The sequence below is a fragment of the Myxocyprinus asiaticus genome, chromosome 45 (genome assembly GCF_019703515.2).
Source record: "Myxocyprinus asiaticus isolate MX2 ecotype Aquarium Trade chromosome 45, UBuf_Myxa_2, whole genome shotgun sequence".
NCBI lineage: Eukaryota > Metazoa > Chordata > Actinopteri > Cypriniformes > Catostomidae > Myxocyprinus > Myxocyprinus asiaticus.
In genome coordinates this window covers 25,176,015-25,198,227 of record NC_059388.1, presented here as the reverse complement: position 1 = coordinate 25,198,227, position 22,213 = coordinate 25,176,015, and the positions used below count along the sequence as shown (strand labels likewise).

General features: G+C 36.8%; 1 protein-coding gene across 1 annotated transcript in view; it reads left to right on the top strand.

The window, feature by feature from the left end:
• The first annotated feature begins 2,705 nt into the window (after positions 1–2,705).
• The window catches only part of LOC127435251 (ELKS/Rab6-interacting/CAST family member 1-like), a 294,247-nt gene continuing 274,739 nt past the window's right edge, over positions 2,706–22,213 (top strand). Inside the window, exons 1-2 of the mRNA XM_051688552.1 lie at positions 2,706–2,862; positions 16,869–17,762. Coding sequence (XP_051544512.1) covers positions 17,070–17,762 — 693 coding nt within the window. The 5' untranslated portion in view covers positions 2,706–2,862; positions 16,869–17,069. The remainder of the gene's footprint in view (positions 2,863–16,868; positions 17,763–22,213) is intronic.

Genomic DNA, 22,213 nt, shown 5'->3' with positions numbered 1-22,213 from the left:
TAATGATGTGGTATAAATGGGATTGGTTTAAATGATCTATTTCATTAGAGTGTGAAAATGCTTTCAGTAAGAATTATGGCATAATTTCCTCATCTGATAATGCATCACTGAGTCCCTAGTTAAATGAGACTACAGCATCATTTATCAAGTGTTCTTGCTGGTGGGAACTGATCATTGTGGTCTGGTTACATCAGTGTTTCCCAACCTTTTTTCTGCCACGGCACACTTTTACAACTAAAAAATTCTATGGCACACCACTATCCCACATAGGCTAACCATCATCAATATTTTTCCTTTTCAAGAACTTGTCCATGTTTTCTGTCCATCTTAGTAGCGTGTTTACTTAATGTTTGAAATTCGGCTATGCAAAAAAAACAAACAAAAAAAACAAGTCACATAGGTAGGCTACGCTGTGTGAGGTCACAGGTGGCAAGAGCGCTAAATGGGTAATGAAAAAACAACAAATTTGCTTCTTTTCTAATTTGTAGATTTGTTCTTGCAATGCCACAACAAATTACAGGGATGCAAACTCATGAGGGGCGAAAAAGGTAAGACAATCACTGGTCCACGAACATTTTTTCTGGGGATATTTTATTTTAAAGAATAAGCTAAAAGCACCAATTCCAGCTGTTTTAGTGATTCAAGTTTATTCAAGTTTACACTTGTGAAGAATTAGCTGCAAAATAAAGAGTATTTTGGTGAGGCTTGCTTCTATTTCACAAATGTGTTCAATTTTATTAACTGATTAGTTTAGTGACCCCTTCTGGAAATGTCACTAGGTGGCGACAAATGAGCGTCTTATGTGCTATGAGTGAGCCAGTGAATCATTTTGAGTCGTTCATGACCGAAATCTACCAATAGACTTTATAATGTTTAAGCTAGTGAGCCGTGGAACAGTGGTTGGGAAACACCGGGTTACATCAACACATTGTGAGTGTTGAAGGACCACCTTCTTGTAGTCATGCTTCAGGTACACAAGCAGCAAAACAAATCAAACCATGTATTACACCCAAAGGATCATGAGGTCTTCATATAGAGGGATGAATGCTGCACAGTCAGTAGCAATCTCCAAAGCAATACAGCCACTGCTGGAGATAAAAACAATGTTTAGAGCTTTAATGGTGGGTAAGTCTGAACAAAATGGCTGTTAGGTTGTGAAGTTTAAAGCCTCATAAGTCAAGTCATTTTTATTTGTATAGTGCCTTTCACAACACACATCGTTTCAAAGCAGCTTTACAGAAGATCAGGCATTAACAGAAAATGAAATCATATTATCTATAAAGTCTTAGAGTGATCACTGTGTAGTTTGATTAAATACGATTATGAAGTGTGTATAAAAATAAGTAATTAAATAATAATTGTATTTAGAAACCTAGTGAGCAAGCCAAAAGCGACTGTGGCAAGGAACACAAAACTCCATAAGATGTTGGTTAATGGAGAAAAATAACCATGGGAGAAACCAGGCTCACTGTGGGGGCCAGTTCCCCTCTGGCTAAACAACATGAATATAATGCCAGTGTTACTTATTTATGTGCAGTGCAAGTCATGGTTTAAAATGAGTAAACTAAGTAAGTATTAAGGGTCAGTGTTTAAACAAAGATTTTGTATGAACTGTAAGATTAATGACTAATGTCTTTGAAGTCCATCCTGGCTTAACTGCAGAAGTTCACATAGATGCAATTGTCCTTGTTAGCTGGCTGATGAAGGCTGTTTCTGACAATTTATTGACAGTCTATGTATTGCATTTTAAGAGTGTAGTCCATCATTAGACCAAGGTGATGCAGGCCGAGATCAGTGAGGTGCTTCGCAGTTCTAGTTAAAGAAACCATTTAGCACAAAATATTCATCATTTGAAACTGATACCAAAATATGTATACAATGCAATAAAAATGAATCTAAAAATTCATATAAGATATACTGTATATAGTAACAGTACACAAACTGTATAAAATAACAGTTACAAAAAAGGACAACTAAATAAACCAAAAAAATAAATAAATAAAAATAAAATAAAGTAGTTGTGTGCTATTATGTTTAAATAATTATTCAAAAATGTAAATAATATCAAAATTAATATAAACAATTTCCCCAAATAATAAAAACCCAATATAGTGTATGAAAACCAATGGCCATAAAACAGATTAAGTCCTATTGCTAAATGGTATTCAGTTATAAATATAGCCTGAATTATGACAATTATGACCGAAATGACAGGAATAAAACGTGTTCCATTCGGAAACCTTTTGTTGATATTAGCAATTAAATACAGTTAAATTCATTGATTAAACATTCACTGCATACCAAAGATCATAAGTCTAATAAAGTCGAATCCCTACACGGCTACAGATTCCTTAATACAAATAAGAGTTTTGTCGATTCTAAAGAACTGAATGAAGAAAATATATTTAGATGTGGCAATGTGGGCAAAATGTCATTTTGGATCATATTGTTTTAATAATACATCTTAATTGATAAGCTGTATTAAACGATGTAGATTCATCAACATCCATTTCCACACTACTCATATACAGTACACCTCAAACTGTACATATACCCAGCATAGTACATGACATTCTGTATGTGGTGCCACCTCGCATTAGAAATACAGAGACGCTCGTGCACGTCACGACGGTCATGGAGGCCAGTGACGGGCGCGCGCATCCCGGTTCGTTACGTCACTTGAAGCGCCCTGGCTCGAGGAGCTACTGGCAGAGCTGGCAAAGAGAGGGAAAAAAACGACAGAAGTACTCCAAAGAAGGCTTTCCTCGCAAATAACGGTCTGAAAGTGATAACGGTCCGTCTACGACAAGAAATACTGGCACATACATCTCCCTAAACTGGACAAACCTCTTGTGCGAGAAGGTAAGGAGCTTTTTCAAAGTGATTCAACCTCAGCTGAGGAGTCTGTTCTGAACTGCGCGGACACAGCCCATTGATAGTGTGGGGGGGTTTGTGTACATATTTCTATATATTGCACAGTAACGGTCTGTATACTTCCACACTGGTCCAAACAAACTAGAAGAAAGGTAAATAAATTTGATATTGCTCAATATGTGCACGGAACGGAAGGCTGTTGAAATGAAATGCTGTTGCGCCAGCAAGCAATGGAGGAGGGAGGAGGGAAAAGAGGAAAAAAATACATCGAGTCAATACAGAAATATATATAAGAGTCTCTTTCCATTGGCGACAGTAATACGATTTAACTACTAAATGTGTGTTAAAAACCGCTATAAATCAGCGCGAAGCTTCGGTTCAATTTGTGTCATGCTTCTTCAAGAAGGAGCCATGTGAATACATGTGCATTACACACTTTCATTCGTGATTTATTTCCTTTTTTCCACTGTAGGCCAGATTTAAATAGCTCGCGAGGCGGTTTAAGAATATCGTTCGAATTGTTACGAAGTATCGCCTCACTCTCTGTGACGTTAGCAGGAAAATATGTATCAGTTACAAAGTATCTCAGACAATTCCATTCCATTAAAATAGATTTAAAATATTTCCTCAGCGGGGAAATATCTATACAAACTTCGGAGCTGTTGTATTTGTTATTAGAGCACAATAAACCCTCGCGCGCAACTGTTTTATTTGAAAACGCGTAATACTGTTGTGAAGGTAGTTTAATCGTGTCATTTCAACCAATTCGCGTTTAGACGAATGTGATTGGCTCTTCTATGAAGGATCATAGAGCTCCTCCCATTAAATATTTCTTAGTCCAAATAGCCTTATGTGCAATTTTGGCATTTATTGGTAGTAGTAAGGTAGTAACACACTTTCCTTTAGTTACATAAAACTTCTAATCAACTTGAAGTCTAATTGTTCTATTACTTAGCTTGAATTGATAATGCTTGAATTGACTAACTCTGATCATAGATTAGAATACATTCTAAAATACCCCTCATAGCTCATTTGGATGGTGCTTTTAAGATGTCCGCAGCAGTTGAATATCTAATTATTCAACAGGTTGGTTTCGGAGCAGCACTTTTTGTTTTCTCATTGTGGTGTGTGTCCATAATGAGGTTGCCCATGTTTCTTTTAATTTTACCCAATGTCTGACCATGTTGCATTTCAACTGCAGGACCAGGTAGTTCAATCAGATCTCATTCTGAACAAATCAGCATTTAGACAAATGTGATTGGCTGTTCTATAAAAGAACCAAGTGCCCCTCCTATTAGCCAAAATTTTTTTTGTTGTTCTATAATTTTGTGTCCACTTTTGACCTGTTGTATAATGTAATTGGATATGGGTTCTTAAAATATAGGTACTTTTTAAATAAAAAGAATTATATCTAAATTTAAATCTAATTCTATAGAGCAATAAGACAAATGAATCACAAGCTCATTCATTTTTTTCTTATTGATTACATGAAACTGGTAATCAACTTAAGGTCTTATTTTTTTTAACATTGGAGGACTAATGCGGAAAGAGTATTGCATCTCAGGACTGTCTTATTTAGATGATGGGGCTTTTTAAAATGTTGACAGCAATCAAATATCTCATGATTCAACAGGTTGGTTTCAGACCAGCATTACATGTCTTTTTGAGTCCTTTAGTACAAATCATGTTGTTGATTCTTGCTTTTGGAAGCCTATGGGTGTTTCAACATTCCCTCATGTCTAATCATATGATGTACCACACATTCCTTTCTGAATATTACCAGTAGCATAAATGGAGGAATGCGTAGCCCAACAGTGAGATGTGATAACCACTGAACATGTGCTTTGTTGCTTTATTTGTTGTCTATCTCGGCAGGTTTCACTAATTCACTTTTGCACCATTATTTGTGTAATTCACAGATTAGATCATTCCTGTGTGACTATGTTTATCACTGTATTACACCAGCTTCAGGAAGTGTCAGGAAGTTGGAAACGAGGTCTACTTGACAGAAGGATTAGTGTAATGTCAAGCTGACCTGGTGTGAACACACACACAATCGCACCCACTCAGGGTAATGTGGTGTTGTCTCGATCAGCACACTGACATATGACTTAAAGACTATGTATATCTGAAGTGTTTAATTATTTTTCATTGTTTAAATAATTGAATAATTTAATGTTTAAATAAGGAAAATTATTTCTCTTATCTCAGTTCAATATGCAACTATAAGCATTTCATAGGTTGATTTGAAAACAAAAACATATCAGTATATTTGCAATTCCGTTTGGTGACTCTAGTGCCACAGAAATTACACACTTTTGGCTTCAAAGCACAGGGAGAATACACCTGGGCCGTACTATAGAGTCTGAATCTCTGTAGACCTGGAACCCTCCTAGGAGATCTGATGGACATCTGGTTTGGATCTTACTTTCTGTCAGTGATGGGGGTTATTGAATTACTACAAAGAGGATCAAAGAACCTTTATTGGGCCTAAAACCTTACTGTTAATTTGTCAGTAGAGAGAAATAGAAATATTGAAATAAATTGAAACAGATTACCAAAATAAACTTCTAAGATTATGGTGTACAGGTTTGACCTGGGGCCTTCTGTCTACACCGCTCTAACACTGGGAGGGTTATGGTTTCTTGGACACTAAGACATGCAGGAAAGGTTGTGTCAGTAGTCTGTCATGTACCAGCATGCAGTCTTTTCTTAATGGGAAGGTGTTGTTCTACAACTAGTGTTTTAAAGCTGATTAAAATTCATTTTTACTTTTATGTAACCTGGTGTGTTAAGAGAAACATGTTTTTAAATAGTGAAACTGGTGGAATTGTCGTCAACTGATGAGTGACTGTTATTAGATGCAAGTATTTCAGCCCTAAGCTTTTTTTTTTTTTTTTTTTAATATTTTTACCCAGTCCTATTAGTAGTGATATTTTTCTGTCGCAATTTCTTCAATTTCACACTTCTGATTAAATTGAGCTTTTATTTTGGCATGAAGCCTTTACATTTTCTGTTTGTTTTACAATTTACAGTCTGCATGTGCTGCATGCTTCAAGGTTAAAAAGTTATCTGCTTTGTGTCATCTGCTACACAGAGCACGCGTGATGCTAATGACCAGAGACTATTTAGCCTTAAAAGGGACCAATGCATTGTTCTCAGTGTGTGGCCAGCTTCACACATTTATTTTGAAACATGCAGCACATAGAGACTGTATATTTATTTCATTAAATCGCAACCTTTTGTGGTTTAATCATCACACTAGGACATATCATGATTTTTATTTCATTATTTGTGCATTAATACCTCGGTTTTATCCCAATTATGTCAAATTCCATGATAGTCTGCATTTTATTGTTAATTCAGTTTTTATGACTGAATTCTGCGATTTCTGTCCGTGTTTTCCATATCTTGGAAATCATAGGGCCCTATAAATATGCTACAATGCTCGTAAATGCATGCAAAAGGGGCTCTATAGATGTATCCCGCATTCCAAATGCAATTGCAACTCAGTGTCTGTGCTGAGCAAGCCAGACCCAAGCTGCCCAGCTAGAGAGCCCAGCAAGATTCTGATCATCCTTGTGTCCCTTGTGTTGTTTAGCATGGGTCGTACAGACAGCCCTTCTTTGACCTAATTAACTCACTCAGAGAGACGGGATGAGAGCCTGCCGGGCCAGAAGAAAAAAAACATTCAGCACCGGGTCTCTCGTTTCATGCAGGTCAGGACTGGAGATGAGAACTTATTTGTTGATCTAGAGTCCCAGAGGAAGGTACAGGCAGTTAATGATGTGTTGATTGAGGAATTTGTTCCCACACTTTTGGCTTATGATAGCTTTAAAGCATCAAGCTGTGCATTTGGCTGGACATCTAAAGAGTGTGGGTAATATACAGTAGATACTAGAGCCCGAACATTATGGGATTTTTGAGACCGATACCAATTTTAGTGGGGGAAAATTCACCGATTACCGATATGGTGGCCGATATAGTTAATTTTTGAGCTGGAATAAAAACAGATCTTTTCTATGTGGATTGTGCACCGATTTTACACCAATATGACTATGCAAAGGTACTCAGAAAGCTTCTTTCTTAAACAAATATTTTTATCAAAGAATATTTAACATTACTATTATACATTGTCAACAAATTCTAGAAATGAACACTGAGAAAATAAAGAATAAATAAAAATACAATAAACAGCTAAATTAACATCAGTACTGTATGTTCAGTATCAATCAGTTGCTGACTATTTAAATAAAGAATAACTTAAAATTATAGCTAAATAAACATCAGTACTGTTTATTATCAGTCAAATGCTGACTGTTTTAATACTGCCAGTCAATTAGCGGTAGGCTGTAAAACAAAAAGCATTTACACCTGCCGAGTTGAGAGATAAACAGCGGCAGCAGTGTTACACTGTATTCTGCTATACAAGTTCAGGGGAAACTTTCAACGGTGGAAAACCAGACTTTTAAATATTATATTTTGTAATAATATTGGTCGGGCACTACTAGTAGATACAGTCCATCATGTTTAGAAACATGTGCTACTGATTTTTGTTTGACACATTTTTAGGGATTTAATATTGTCTGAAAAGTTTCTAATAGAAAGGATCCCTAACACTGCAATCAAATATGATGGAAGGCCGTTTTCACACACGAGCTTTTGGTGAGGACCCAACGTCTGTGTTGGTTTCATGTTCTGTGTTCCCACTGCCATCTTTACATAGTTCTCTGAATAAAATTGACAATTAATGTACTATTTTTTGTCAATGGAGTGTAGTGATAGACCAATATGTATCGCCTAGGCTGATATGGAGTATCATTTTGGCCATTTTGAGATTATTGGCGTTGGATAATAACATGTCTGCTTAGGTGATTAACAGAAGTATTACTCCTTGTATCAGTTCCAAACTCTACTGACAGCCTCGTCAATGGATCATTTTCTTTTCTTTAATGAATTTTGTGGATATTGTGTAAAATAAGTTTTCAATTTAGCAAATTTTTATTTTGTGTTCATGTGTTTGTGTTCATTATTTTGTGTTCATCTCATTTGATGTAATTTAATTGGCATTGTATTGGCCATCGGCCACCATGCTCTCTAGATATTGATAAACTGTGTGCATTGGCCATTTAAAAACTCATATCAGTCAACCACAAGTCATACACCATAGGAGAGTTGACTTTAGAACGATTCATAGATCTGAGAAATCTGCAAGAAAAGTGAAAGAAAAAAAGTAATGGAGAGCTAAGAAGAGATGAAAATTTATTTGGGGGTCTCTCTCTTTCTGTGGCTTCTTATTGAGTTATCTGTCACCATCCTGTCTTATCCTTTTCCATTTTGGAAATAAGATTCTCTGGATGGCTCACTGACAGCCTGACTCATTGTGATGTAGTTGTCCTGTTATTACCTGGATTTTAAGACAAAATGCAGTGGAGCAGTTTAAGAGAGTGAAGAGTGGATTGAATTAAATACGCTCTGGTTGTAGTTACTTGAATGCTGATGATTTAGAGCTTTTCTCTTGCATGTACAGTGATGTGATGTGACAGGCTGTCAGGCACAAGGCAGAGTGTTTTAAGTTAGCTCAAAGCTGACCTCTGTTTCCTCCTACAAATATAGTAGCAGAGGCTGGCACACACTGTCCCATTGATGCTGTAACAGAGCTGGGAGGAGGCAGAATGACTATTAGAGGTAGATGCTTGGAAATGAGACAATAGGTAAAAACTCTAAATCTGAGTGGCTGTTTTAAATGTATACTGTATTGATTGCTGTAGGCAGCAATGCAGTTTGATTTTGATTTAGGAATGTTCAATCATGTACTCTGACTCAGCACTCCAAAACCCTGTTAAAAGATTAAGTCTTTAGTTTGAGTTTTACTTTTATGTTGCGAGTCATCAGTAAATGAAAATGCATTCCTTTTGTGGTATGTTTATCCTCTGAACAGATGTAGGAGGAGTGTGCGATTATATTGAATATTTGTGATAAGTGTTGTCACAATACCAAAATTTCAGTGGTCGGTACTGATACCAGTAAAATTTCACGATTCTCAATACCAGTTTCAATACCATAGAAAAAGTAGGGTAATATGCTGTTGAACACACTCCTTTAGGCTATTAAAATGTTACATTTAAATGTAAATAATTAATTAAAACAATAGCATGCTTCCTCATGTAAACATTGCTTCAAGTTTTTAAGGTGGAGCCTATGAAATAAGTTTAAAAATAGTCCCAAATTCACATTTTTTTCTGAATTCCATGGTTTAAAGTTTAATTCAATTTCATTATAAAAATGTTATCTAATCAAATGAATACAAACTTCAATCAAATTTTCAACTAAACAATATTTTTTTTAATGGAGTGCTTTAATAAAATGTCCTCACAACATAATCTAAAACCCGAGATTGGTTTTATTTTTTGTTAAATAAATTGCTGCACAACAGAGCATCATATTATAAATGAAAACATTGATGAAAACTTTTCAGTACAACAGCACTCTAGCTTGTAAGATACAGGTTAAACATAACAACAATAATAATAATAAAATACATTTTACTAAACACTAGTAGTATATTTCTGTTGCAATGTTTTAAATTTCACACTTCAGGCTTTTATTCTGAATTGATCTTTTATTTTGACGTGAAGGCATTTCTGGGTCAGTGATTTTGATGGAAGTTTCACACTTCCGGATAAGACGTTGGTTAAATGGCCCAGTGTAATTATTGAAGCGCAAAATGCTGCAATTTGATTATATATATATATATATAAGTCTGCAGGCACTGCGCGCGTCACAATAAATGAGCACCCTTTAATCTACTCAAAATATGGTGTTTTCAGCATATGAGCAGCTTCACATATTATCTTTGCAGCGAGCAGTACATGTAGACTACATTTATTTAATTAAATCACACTCATTTGAGGATTAATAATAACACTAGGACATATCATAATTTTAATTTAATTAGTTGTCCATTTCTGTGTAAAAGGAGTATCAGAACATGCGCTCAAATGAGCGTGTGAGGATTTTTAAGCAGCAGTCTTTCAGTCAGACAGCACTTGGGGACCGAATTGAGTCTGTGCTCAGTAGTACCGGTAATGCAGAAACACCAGTATCATTACATCTTTTTTATTTGAGTATTAACTTGGTACCGGTACTTTTGACATCACTATTTGTGATGATTTTGGCTGCTGATTAAAATTTGCAACCCATTCGGAAACTTTGGAGAATCGCCATTGGCTAGTACATTTTTGTTTTACTCGCCAGACATTTGACGACATATAAGCGTAAATTTAAAACTGAAAAATATATTATGTAAATTGGGAAAGGGGCATCACCCAGCCTGACACAGATAAACAGTATGACACTGTTTTTGTGCTATGTGAGGCTGTTGTGAGCTTATTTATTACACTGAATTATGAGTACAAATAGCTCAGTGGCATTTCGTGTGGAGTTTATTAAGTCAGTTTTTCTGTTGTTTCACTGTCCTCCATTCAGCTCCTCTCCTCTGTCATATTCTTCTTTCTTTGAAACCACAATCTTATGTGCCTTTCCAAAGTCTTAAACATTCAATTTTAGCATTTGTTTGTAAAAAACACTAAACTCCTCCTAGAGATATTAAAAATGAAAAAGTCAAAGAATTCCCATTTTTGAGAACGATTACATGTTAAATATTTGTTTTTGGACTAATTTTGTCTGCAGAGTGAGGATTTAGGCCTAATTAAATGGAAACTTTTCCATGAGGCAGAATTACATTGAAAATTACAAAATCCATTTTGGAAAGGTGAGCAGATTGCTGTAATGGAATAAGAGATAGCTGGAAGGAGGGATACATAGATAAAGAATAGGAGGTAAGGCACAGGGGCTCTTTTCATTGCTGTGTCCACAATGCTTTTCCATTATCGGGCCAGTGCGAGCCAGGGCTATCAACTGGCCAGCCGGGGCCAATAGCCTCGGACCTCGAGCCCCAAGAACAAAATCGATTTGCGTTCCCACAATTGGGCCAATAACTCTGCAGCATTGCTCAAAACCCTGCCCTTAATACACCGCTGTGATGCCAAAGTCACACTTTCAACCCATTTCACAAGCAAGAGGGAAGCTCAAGCTGAGGTATCATGTTATCTAGTTATCTAGAATATCGAGTTTATATTGAATATAAATGGCAAGATAAGTTAGTGTTGACAACTCACTGACTGTAACTGCCATGGTGTCCCGAGTGGTCATGGAAAGTAATTTCTTTGGGCATTGCTTTGTCCATTGAGCATTTTTATATATTTGTACTGTGCCTGCATTTTTTTTTTCTTTTTTTTTTTCTGAACCTGTACCATTGTGTGCTGGATACACAACCTGGGTAGTTCGGCGAAACTCCGCCTTTAACATTGAATCCGCCTCAATCCACGGTTAGCCTTATTTGATGTTATGATGTTATATGTATCACTGTAGGAAGTGATATTTAAAGCAGTTGCATAAGCACAGACATTTTAAACATGTTGTCTCGGCTTTAGGTAATGTGACGGGCTTAGGCGTGCCCGCTGCTTTAAAGAGCCCATATTATGCTAATTTACTGGTTCATGATTTTATTTTGGGGGTCTACTAGAATAGGTTTACATGCTTTAATGTTCAAAAAACACATTATTTTTCTCATAATGTACATTTTCCTTATAATGTACTTATAAACCTATTTTCATCCTCTGGCTCAAATGCTCTGAATTAGCTCCTATCTCTTTAAAGCCCCCCTTTCCGAAAAGCCCAGTCTGCTCCTATTGGTCAGCTGGCCTAGTCTGTTGTGATTGGTCAACCGCGTAGAGCGTGTGTCGGAAATGTAATGCCCCTTACCATAACTGAGTTTCAGGCTTCCTTAACAGCTGTAAACACTATTGTAACTATGGTAACAGTGGCGTCGGTTTTTGCCGTACCAGTTTGAGTCTGAGTCCGATAATGAAAGTTTGGAAGAACAAGCTGATCGACCCGAACCACCTTTGCAAGCACGACTTGAGCAGGATGTTTCACAGTGGTAAGTTTAACTTTTGTAGCTTTCTTACAAGTACACTGTTGATTATTGTGAATCTAACATAGCTTCAAGTAAAAGACACGTAGTGCATCTAAATTAGTCATCTTTTGCTGGAATGGGTGTAACTGAAATTTTTTCGCCAGAGCTATGAAAGGAGAACAGAGGCTTACTCCCGGTTAGTGAGCAAGTTAGCCGTGGACTACCGTGGATATCAGCTGTAACATTACAGCTTGTAATTATATAATTATATAAGACTCTTGAGATCGACCATTTTGTTACACAGTTTTAGGTAAAAGCCAGCCCACAGTGGAATAATAATCCTTTACCAAAACAATAACATTACATAGCAAGTTAGCCGAGCACTACCATGGATTGCAGACGTAAAATTACCATTTGTAAAAATAAATTTCCACACTTGATCACTATTCATGATCGTAAGAACGACAAACAATCTGCATAATTCTACACAATTGTAGGTAAAAGTGGGCCCGCAGCTGATTAGGAAAACTATTTCAACACAATAACTTTAGCTAGCAGGTTAGCAGAGACCTACAGCTGTGCACTGTGTGTACACCATAGCTATAACACAAAGCTCTGTATTTGAACTCTCGTTAGCAGATAAATCCACAAATAATCAAGCATACTTACAGGTTGTGATCCTGAAGTGTCAGATTGTCCCAACAAAGTGGGAACTGCACCATCTTTCAGGAGTAACTGTCTTGAAAATCCAGCATTGGTTGTGGTTGTACTGCTGAGGTATAGTGGTAAAAATAAATTTTAACCACTGATACTTCAATTTGTCTGCCTTTGGAAGTCCAAACAAAGAGGTTTTGCTTTCGCAGTGAAGAAAACAGCTTCATCTCGACATGGCGACAACACTAACCCAACTCATCCTGGCCTTGGCTATAACTACGTTTGTTTGAGGGTGGGCCAAAGTAGCCCTTAGGTGGGCATTATGCAAATGTGTTGCATAGTGACGTAGAAATGTTATGGAAGAAATGGCTGGACTGCAATCCAGCCATTTCTTGTAGTTCTTAAGTAGTGTTGTCTGTGGGAGAAAATAACTCCCTTTTGCATGGACTTTGTGCTTTGTAACTTTGCTGACCTTTTGCGTGCACAAACAGCTATATTACTCACTAAAGGAAAGGTAAAATCCCAAAAAGCATAATAGGGCCTCTTTAATGATTTGGCTTCCGTTTGACAGCAGCAGAGGAAGGAGATCTGTGGTCTCGCTGACCTCTCTACATCTTATCAACAGCCTGTTCTACTATCGCAGCTTCTAAAACCTGTTCCTTGGACTAGAGTGTTTTGATTGTTTTTATTCCTAGCCTCTGTATCATGCTTTGTAATGTCAACATGTTTGTGTAAGTGTGTTTGAGAGTATCTGACATCTATTTCTAGCTTAAAGTTTCCATCCATAAAGAGACAGCAGTCAACATACCTTATACAGAGTCCAGCTTGGGTTCATTTCCATGTACATTTAGGTCTACACACTTATATCAGATTCCTTTCTAATAAGAGAGTGCGGGTCTGTTGGCTTGAGCTTGATTGCAACCCCATTGAACATTTTCTTGGCCTTTGGGAAATGCCAAAACAGCTTTGTTTTATGTGCCAGCTCCACCATGAGAAATAATATTCTCAACATTCTCTCAATAAATTATCCTTAATCTGTACTAATGGTGAATATCACATATTTAGAATCTAGAACTTAAAAACCTGAACCTGAAGTGAGGGCTTTGTTAGCATGTCCCTATGCTTTCAAGTGAGTTTTATTTGGATTTTGTGAATATCATGATAAAATGGCATCACGTGTTTTAAAGGTCCATTCATGTGACCTGTGACCTGTGGCGCAGCCTATTCTTGGTGCAAAATAAAGATGTAAATTATAAGTGACAGTGAAGTATATCAGCAGGAATAAATGCATAAGACAAAAGGCAGCTCGCTTTTGCGGCTGGACTCAAACAGATCTGAGTATGCACACAGAGATTTTGGTTTCACAATAGCATGAATAACATTATTTTTTAACTAGTGATGCTTGCTAAAGCAAGAATCACTGTTATTATTGTTTATACTTTGGGTTAGGGATTTAAATAAGAACCCTGTCACTGCTTGACATGTCATGTACCTCCAAGTACCAAGTATATATGCGTATACATGCTGGAAAATAAGAGATACATAATGCAATTAGCTTTGTGTTATTCATTAGCATGAATTTAAGCTCTCCAAATTTTGTATGACTTCTTTGAATATCTCATTTATTAAATTGGGGGGGGGGGGGGAACTGGGCTTTGGAGAGAGAGACAGGCAGACAGACAGGATGGATGGAGGAGAGTGGGGGCTGAGGGTGCAGAATAGGTATTGGACCGGAGCCACAGATCTAAAGTAAATACAGTGTGGCATGTGAGTGACCTACATAGAGCTCAGTGAAGGAGGTTAAAAGGCTGATTGTGCCAGGACTGTTCATTAGCCTATTATTTCCTCTCTGGGAAAAGTGCAAATCAGTGCTGCTACCACAACAAAAAGTGTGTGTGTGTGTGTGGGTGTATAGTGTAGAGAGGCATGCACAGGAATTGTTCAGTTTTTTCCATGTTGTCTAACTCAGGACAGATTGTAGAATTTCAGCCCCTTATTAATATGAAATGTTAGTTGACAGACAATTCAGACCTGGGCAGTCACACACAGACATTTGATACAATGGAAAAAATGGAAAAAGACTTGCACACTGTCGAAGCTAGCAAATCTTTAGTAAACACGTTTTGGTCAAAGACTGAAAAATGTTAATCTTGTTTAATAAAAATGTGCAGGCTTCGACAGTTTGTGAAACTTTTACCTATTTTTTATTTTATTTTATAAACCAATAAAATTACAATCTTTCTATTCTATATTTTTATACCTACAAAATATTTTTGTCATCTTATTGATGTATATCAGTAAATGGGCTGGGTATATATATTCATTTTCTGATGTAACGGAATCTTCATTTGAACATTCTCAATATGATTCTTAAATCCCAAGATCGATGTGGCAACCCTCTACAATGCAAGTAAATCACCCACAAATGCAACCAGTTTTCATATATAGAAGTTTACATACACTTAGGTCGAAGTCATTAAAACTCATTTTTTAACCACTCCATAGATTTAATTTACTTTGTGCATGATATGAGTAATTTTTCCAACAATTGTTTACAGACAGATTTTCACTTTTAATTGACTCTCAAAATTCCAGTGGGTCAGAAGTTCACATACACTAAGTTAACTGTGCCATTAAGCAGAAAATGATGTCAAGCCTTTAGACAGTTAGCCAATTAGCTTCTGATAGGATGTGAACTGAATTGGAGGTTTACCTGTGGATGTTTTTTAAGGCCTACCTTCAAACTCAGTGCCTCTTTGCTTGACATCATGGGAAAATCAAAAGAAATCAGCCAAGACCACAGAAAAAAATTGTGGACATCCACACGTCTGGTTCGCCCTTGGGAGCAATTTCCAAATGCCTGAAAGTACCAACTTCATCTGTACAAACAGTAGTATGCAAGTATAAACACCATGGGACCATGCAGCCATCATACTGCTCAGGAAGGAGATGCATTATGTCTCCTAGAGATGAACATGGTTTGGTGCGAAAAATGCAAATCAATCCCAGAACATCAGCAAAGGACCTTGTGAAGATGCTGGAGGAAACAGGTAGACAAGTATCTATATCCACAATAAAACGAGTCCTATATCGACACAACCTGAAAGGCTGCTCGGCAAGGAAGAAGCCACTGCTCCAAAACCGCCATAAAAAAAAAGGATGAGGCTTGCAAGCCGAAGAACACCATTCCAACTGTGAAGCATGGGGGTGGCAGCATCATCAAACCACGTGCTTTGCTGCAGGAGGGACTGGTGCACTTCACAAAATAGATGGCATTATGAGGAAGGACAATTTTGAAGTGAAGTCTCAAGACATCAGCCAGGAAGTTAAAGATTGGTCCCAAATTGGTCTTCCAAATGGACAATGAAGTTGTGGCAAAATGGCTTAAGGACAACAAGTCAAGGTATTGGAGTGGCCATCACAAAGCCCTGACCTCAATCCGATAGAAAATTTGTGGGCAGAACTGAAAAAGCGTGTGCAAGCAAGGAGGCCTTCAAACCTGACTCCGCTACACCAGTTCTGTCTGGAGGAATGGGCCAAAATTCCAGCAACTTACTATGAGAAGCTTGTAGAAGGCTACCCAAAATGTTTGACTCAAGTTAAACAATTTAAAGGCAATGATATCAAATACTAACAAAGTGTATGTAAACGTGTGACCCACTGGGACTGTGATAAAAGAAATAAAAGCTGGAATATATCATTCTCTCTACTATTATTCTGACATTTCACATTCTTAAAATAAAGTAGGGATCCTAACTGACCTAAGACAGGGAATGTTTTCTACAATTAAATGTCAGGAATTGTGAAAAACTGAGTTTAAATGTATTTGGCTAAGGTGTATGTAAACTTCTGACTTCAACTGTATATATATATATATATATATATATATATGTATATGCAATTTCAAGACATAGTTATGGAATACATGGAATTTGTACATTTTAAAAAGCTAAAATATGAAAATGATTAAAAACTAATGAGAAAGTAAAATTTGTTAATTAGCTTGTGGAGAATTTTTTCATATGAAAGCAAAATGGACATTATTACTAAAATATGCTCATGAATCAGAATCGAATTGATCACTTGTGAAATGGAATTGAATCGAAATGGAAAATCTATTAATACCCAGCCCTACTGTCATAGCTTGCAAGTTTTTTATTAAAATAACAATGTTTTGAGCAAAGACCAGAAAATGTTAGAAGTAGTCTCATTTAATAAAGATTTGCAAGCTTTGACAGTCTATGAAATCTGTTTGATGTTGTTGATGTATATCAGTAATGGTGGAATATTTAGTTGCATTTTATTTTGTGATTTCACTATCAACACCCATTGTCTAACTCTTCCTTTCTCTCTGTTGCAGGAATATAACATGTCCAGATTAAACGGATAAAACTGGCCTCTCATCAATGCCCAGCCAAGTCTCAATGTTGTGAAAATGAAACCTTTGCTTTTGTTCTACAGTTAAAACAATATATAACACAGACTCTAGTAGATTTACGGAAATTAGCTTTCTCGATCCGCCCCCTATTTCTATTCATATTAGCCCCTTGTCAGAGCAACAATGTACGGTAGTGCCCGATCCGTGGGCAAAGCGGAGGGCAACCACAGTGGTGGGAGCAATCAAAGTCCCGGCCGCTCGCCTCGTCTCCCTCGGTCCCCCTGCCTGGGTCACCGCCGCACCAACAGTACAGGTGGCAGCGGGGCGGGAGCAGGGAGTCCCGGGGGTAAAACCCTCTCCATGGAGAACATTCAGTCCCTCAATGCTGCCTACGCTACATCTGGCCCCATGTACCTGAGCGACAACGAGGTGGTGTCATCCGGTCCAGACCTGCCAAAGAGCACCATGACACTGGGCCGCTCGGGGGGTCGGGTGCCTTACAGTGTCCGGACGACTGTCATGGGAAGCAGCCCGAACATCTCCGCCGGGACACCTGGCTCTGTGCCCACTGATGCAATCGCTTTTGGAGACCACCATATGCCTTCCAGCCTGGCGTCCACTGTGCCTCACTCTCTGCGCCAAGCACGGGACAACACCATCATGGACCTGCAGGCTCAGCTCAAGGAGGTGCTCAGGGAGAATGACCTCCTGAGGAAGGAGGTGGATGTGAAGGAGAGCAAGCTCAGCTCCTCCATGAACTCCATCAAGACCTTCTGGAGTCCCGAGTTGAAAAAGGAGCGCGCTCTACGGAAAGATGAAGTGTCGAAGATTGCTGTTTGGAAGGAGCAGTATAGAGTTGTGCAGGATGAGAATCAGGTAAGAGAAATAAGCTTAATACTTTCTTCTGGAAGATGGCTTTCCTGGAGAGCACATTTAAAAACAACATAAACGATAATTGCAATTAATTTAAAGGAATGTTCCAGGTTCAGATTTAGCTTAATCAACAGCATTTATGGCATAATATTGATTACCACAGTCCGTTCACTTTCATTGTAAGTGCCTTTTTTTTCTTTTTTTATTAAAAAAGGATGTCGAAATTACTTTCTGTGGCAATTAACATTATGCCTCAAAGGCATATTATTGTGCTTAACTTGTATTGAACCAGGAACGTTCCTTTAACTTTTGTAATATGACACATTTTAGAGTGAAACTGAATATTCAGCTGGAAATAATTTATGGCGGGACTTGATTTTAAATTCATGAGATATGATTGGATAGTGAAAATTTGGGCTATTTTTCCCCACCTACAAGGCCTCGCTTATGTAATCAAAAAAGAAAACATTTCAGAGGTGGAGAATATATTACATTTATCACAAACAAAGATTTTTATAAGAATATCTCAGCTCTGTAGGTCCATACAATGCAAGTGAATGGTGACCAGAACTACAAAAGCTCCAAAAAGGAGATTAGGTCAGCATAAAAGTAATGCATAATATGCCAGTGGTTTCATCATTGTCTGCTGAAGTGATCCAGTTGATTTTGGGTGAGAACAGACCAGAAAATGACTCCTTTTTCATTAAGCATCTTGCCATTGCAGTCTCTAGGCATGATCATGATTTCAAGCTCGATTACACTTCCTGGTGCTTGATGCATGCACAGAGTTCTAGGCGGCGTTACATTTGGGTCTTTTCTCACCCAAAACCAACTGGATCATTTCAGAAGACATTGATTAAACCACTGGAGTCTGATGGATTATGTTTATTCTAGGGATGCTCCGATCAGGATTATTTTACAGCCGACACGATCGCCGATCTTCTTGTCACCTGATCGGCTGATACCGATCCCGATACTAATTATTTCACCTTTTATCAGGATCTCTGTCATAACTGGCTATATGTAAGCTTTCGGCACACTGTCACTATTAATTGAATTTTCCTCTTCCAGTAATATCACTTTGCTTTGTTTTTGCTGACACAAAAGTTTAAAAGGCTTAAAGCTTTTTTTTTTTTTTAAAAAAACAAAAGCTGTTTTAAAAGCAATTGTTTTAAAGTCTTATTTTTTTTTTAATAAGACTTTAAAACAATTGTAAGCTTACAAAATATTCTCTACATTAAGATAAAAAATGAAGCTTAGTGTGAAACTGAAAACAAATGTATAACCCATAGGTGCGATTAAACTTAATGTCGTAAAACATTATATTATGGTATCTTAATACTGTATGAAGAATTATGAAATGTATAAATTCCTTCCCTGCCTTTTCATTTATTTGGATGATTGTATTAATAGTTCATTTTTCACTTGTTGCTGCTTGAACTTTAATGAGGGGAACATGTGCTCTCTCATGAGGGCAAGAGATGAAAGGTATGGCATCATTTTTATATCACCAGAACTTGAATTTTATAAAGCCATGTTATTGAATGTTATCATGTCATTTTTGCTGTTAATTTTAAATATTTGAAAATATTATTGTGAATTCAAAAAATTCAGGTTGTGAAATTCTTAAGTGGTGGATTTCAGGTCGTGAAATTCAGATCTCAGTATTCAGGTTGTTGAATACGGTTTGAGAAATTCAGGTGGCAAAATTCGAGGATGACTTCCGCGAATGCAAGGAAGAGCAAACGAGCGTCGATGTAATCCATCTTCTCTTGGACAATTGCAAAGTGATATATATATATATAAAATAAATACATTTCTCTGCCTTCAGAGAACAACAGAGTGTGTTTAATCATTACATCTAAAGTAATATGTATTGGGTAGATAGCTACCTCTTGTTGTTACTGTAAATAAGTGAAATAATAAAACCTATGGCTGACTGAAACAACAGCTGCCTTTACCCGTTTTGTAAATGTGTGTTGCATGTCTTGGCTGTTTGATCATATTTATTATTATTATATTTCACTTTCTCTTGCACATTTGTACTAGTGCTGAATGAAAATACAGTGAACTTAGAATGTACAACACATCTTCTGTTCCTAATTGTTTACATTACCAGTCTGGATTGCTTGAGTTAGCATGCCATCTTGCTTTTTAATATATTTATCAAAATGCTGGATAGTCTAACCTCATATGTATTACATATGTAGACTACTGATGATTTGTCAGTGTCTTATGTTTTATGTTTATTTTCAGGCAGACCACGTAACCTTCATGATAATACAAATCTGGGCTCCATCTATTTTCTTTAGAGAAGTGTTTTGTAATATTTGGATTTTCATGGTACCCCTTACTAAAATTAGACCACAGTATTCTGTTATAGTTTCTTTTGTTTTGGATGTAATGCATGCGTGAAAGATCAAAAGTGATCATAACATGAGTCATTTAACCTTAAATGTCAGTCTTTTTCTTCCTCGCATATTCTTAAGTATTCACACACACACACACACACACACACACACACACACAAAATAATAATAATAATACAGAGGCCTAGAAATGATCCTGTCATTTCCTGTAGCTATTATTAATTAGGTATTATTATATTAATTTCCTATATTCTCAATTTGTGCATATACCAAAAAAATAATAATTCACGGTAATGCATGAGCATATTGACCTGTTTCATGTGACATCACTGTTTGATCACGCTGCCTTTGTGACAAAAATTCCATTTACTTTCAGACAGTGAGCTGGGCTGTGGGATGCGACAAAAGTCAGCAAAATGTTGGTTTCTATTTATAAATCTTGAAAAAGTGATACTGCTGTTTACTTACCAGAGCCAACATTTTATTTTCTTTCATTAAAGTTTTAACTTTCAGGTGACATAGCTTCATTTCTCCCAAGTCAAGCAGCTATGAAGGGGGAGAACAGAGATATAACACTTGTATGTTTCTTCTTTATTTAGACATTTCAGTTATCTGTGCACATATCAAATACAGTATATATGTTCATATGTACATTCGTGTATATAAGTTCATAACACCCAGACTATGGTATGTCATGATGATATTATACTACTACTAATAAAAAAGCACTTTAATGTCAATTTACAATATTTTTTATGTGTATATACTAATGTTGGTCAATAATCAACACATAAGATTATGAAGCACAGATTTCATTCACACCGCCATACTACAATGTAAACATTAGTCATAAACACTGCCTCGGTTGCTTTCGCTTTTTGTGTGTTCTTCATGAGTTAAAAGCAGCTCTTACATTCATAGAGACGTGATCATCACAGACGTTTTGTAATTAGTCAGACCACAAAACAACACAAAAACATTTGAAACTTCTGAATGAAAGATGTATATGGTGATGTACCGCGAGATTGGCCGGTGTTATGGATCAATTGGGGATCGTGATATCTGGACATGTACACGTGCACGGGAATAATTTTAATGGCCTTTTCAGCAGATTAGTTCGATGTGAATTGCCAAGGAGCAAAGAAAAGATGTTTTGCACATTATTAAAAATGTAGGCTATATATATTTACTGCTATATGTGTATAATGTACTGTATATATTCATTAATTCATTTAAAAATACTTTTTTGAGCTGTTTCGATTACTTTGCGATTATCAAAGAGAGAGATGGATTACATCGACGCTCGTTTGCTCTTCCTTGCATTCCTGGATGTCATCCTCAAATATTGTCACCTGAATTTCTCAAACCGTATTCAACAACCTAAATATTGAGACCTGAATTTCACAACCTGAAATCCACCACTTGAATAATACAATTTCACAACCTGAATTTTTTTTAGGTGAGTTCACACAAAATATTTTCAAATATTTTAAATTAACAGCAAAAAATTTCGATAAAATCAAATTACACCCAGTCTTTTTTCTAGATCATGAATTTGGAGGCTTTTTAAAATTCAAGTTCTGTTAATATAAAAATGACGCCATAGAAAGGAAATGTTTATGGACTCTACGGGTGCTACTATTGTTAATGCCATTTAATCGGGAGATATTTAATAAAGATGTTTGAATTACACCACATCTTGTAACTCGAGTTATTACTGAGATGCCTATGCCCCGCAGAGACTGAGAAGCTGCCGCCATGAACAATAATGAGGACCGTTTCACTGCTCGCTCTGTTTTCCCTTTACCTTGCCGCATGTGAAACGCCACATTAACAGTACAGTACACAAACTTTTCATATTCGCCATACCCAGGGCCGGCCTGTGGGTTTGTGGGGCCCTATGCGAAATCATGAAAATGGGCCCCCCAGTGTGAAAATTGTCATAACTTTAAACCACTGCAAAAGTGATGAGCAGATTTTTTTAATAGAAAGCACTATACTGTATAGCTCAATAGATGCCAAATAACGTGTTCCAAAATAAAAAAATGAGTATTTCAAAATAAAAGTCATCAATGTTTCTTAATC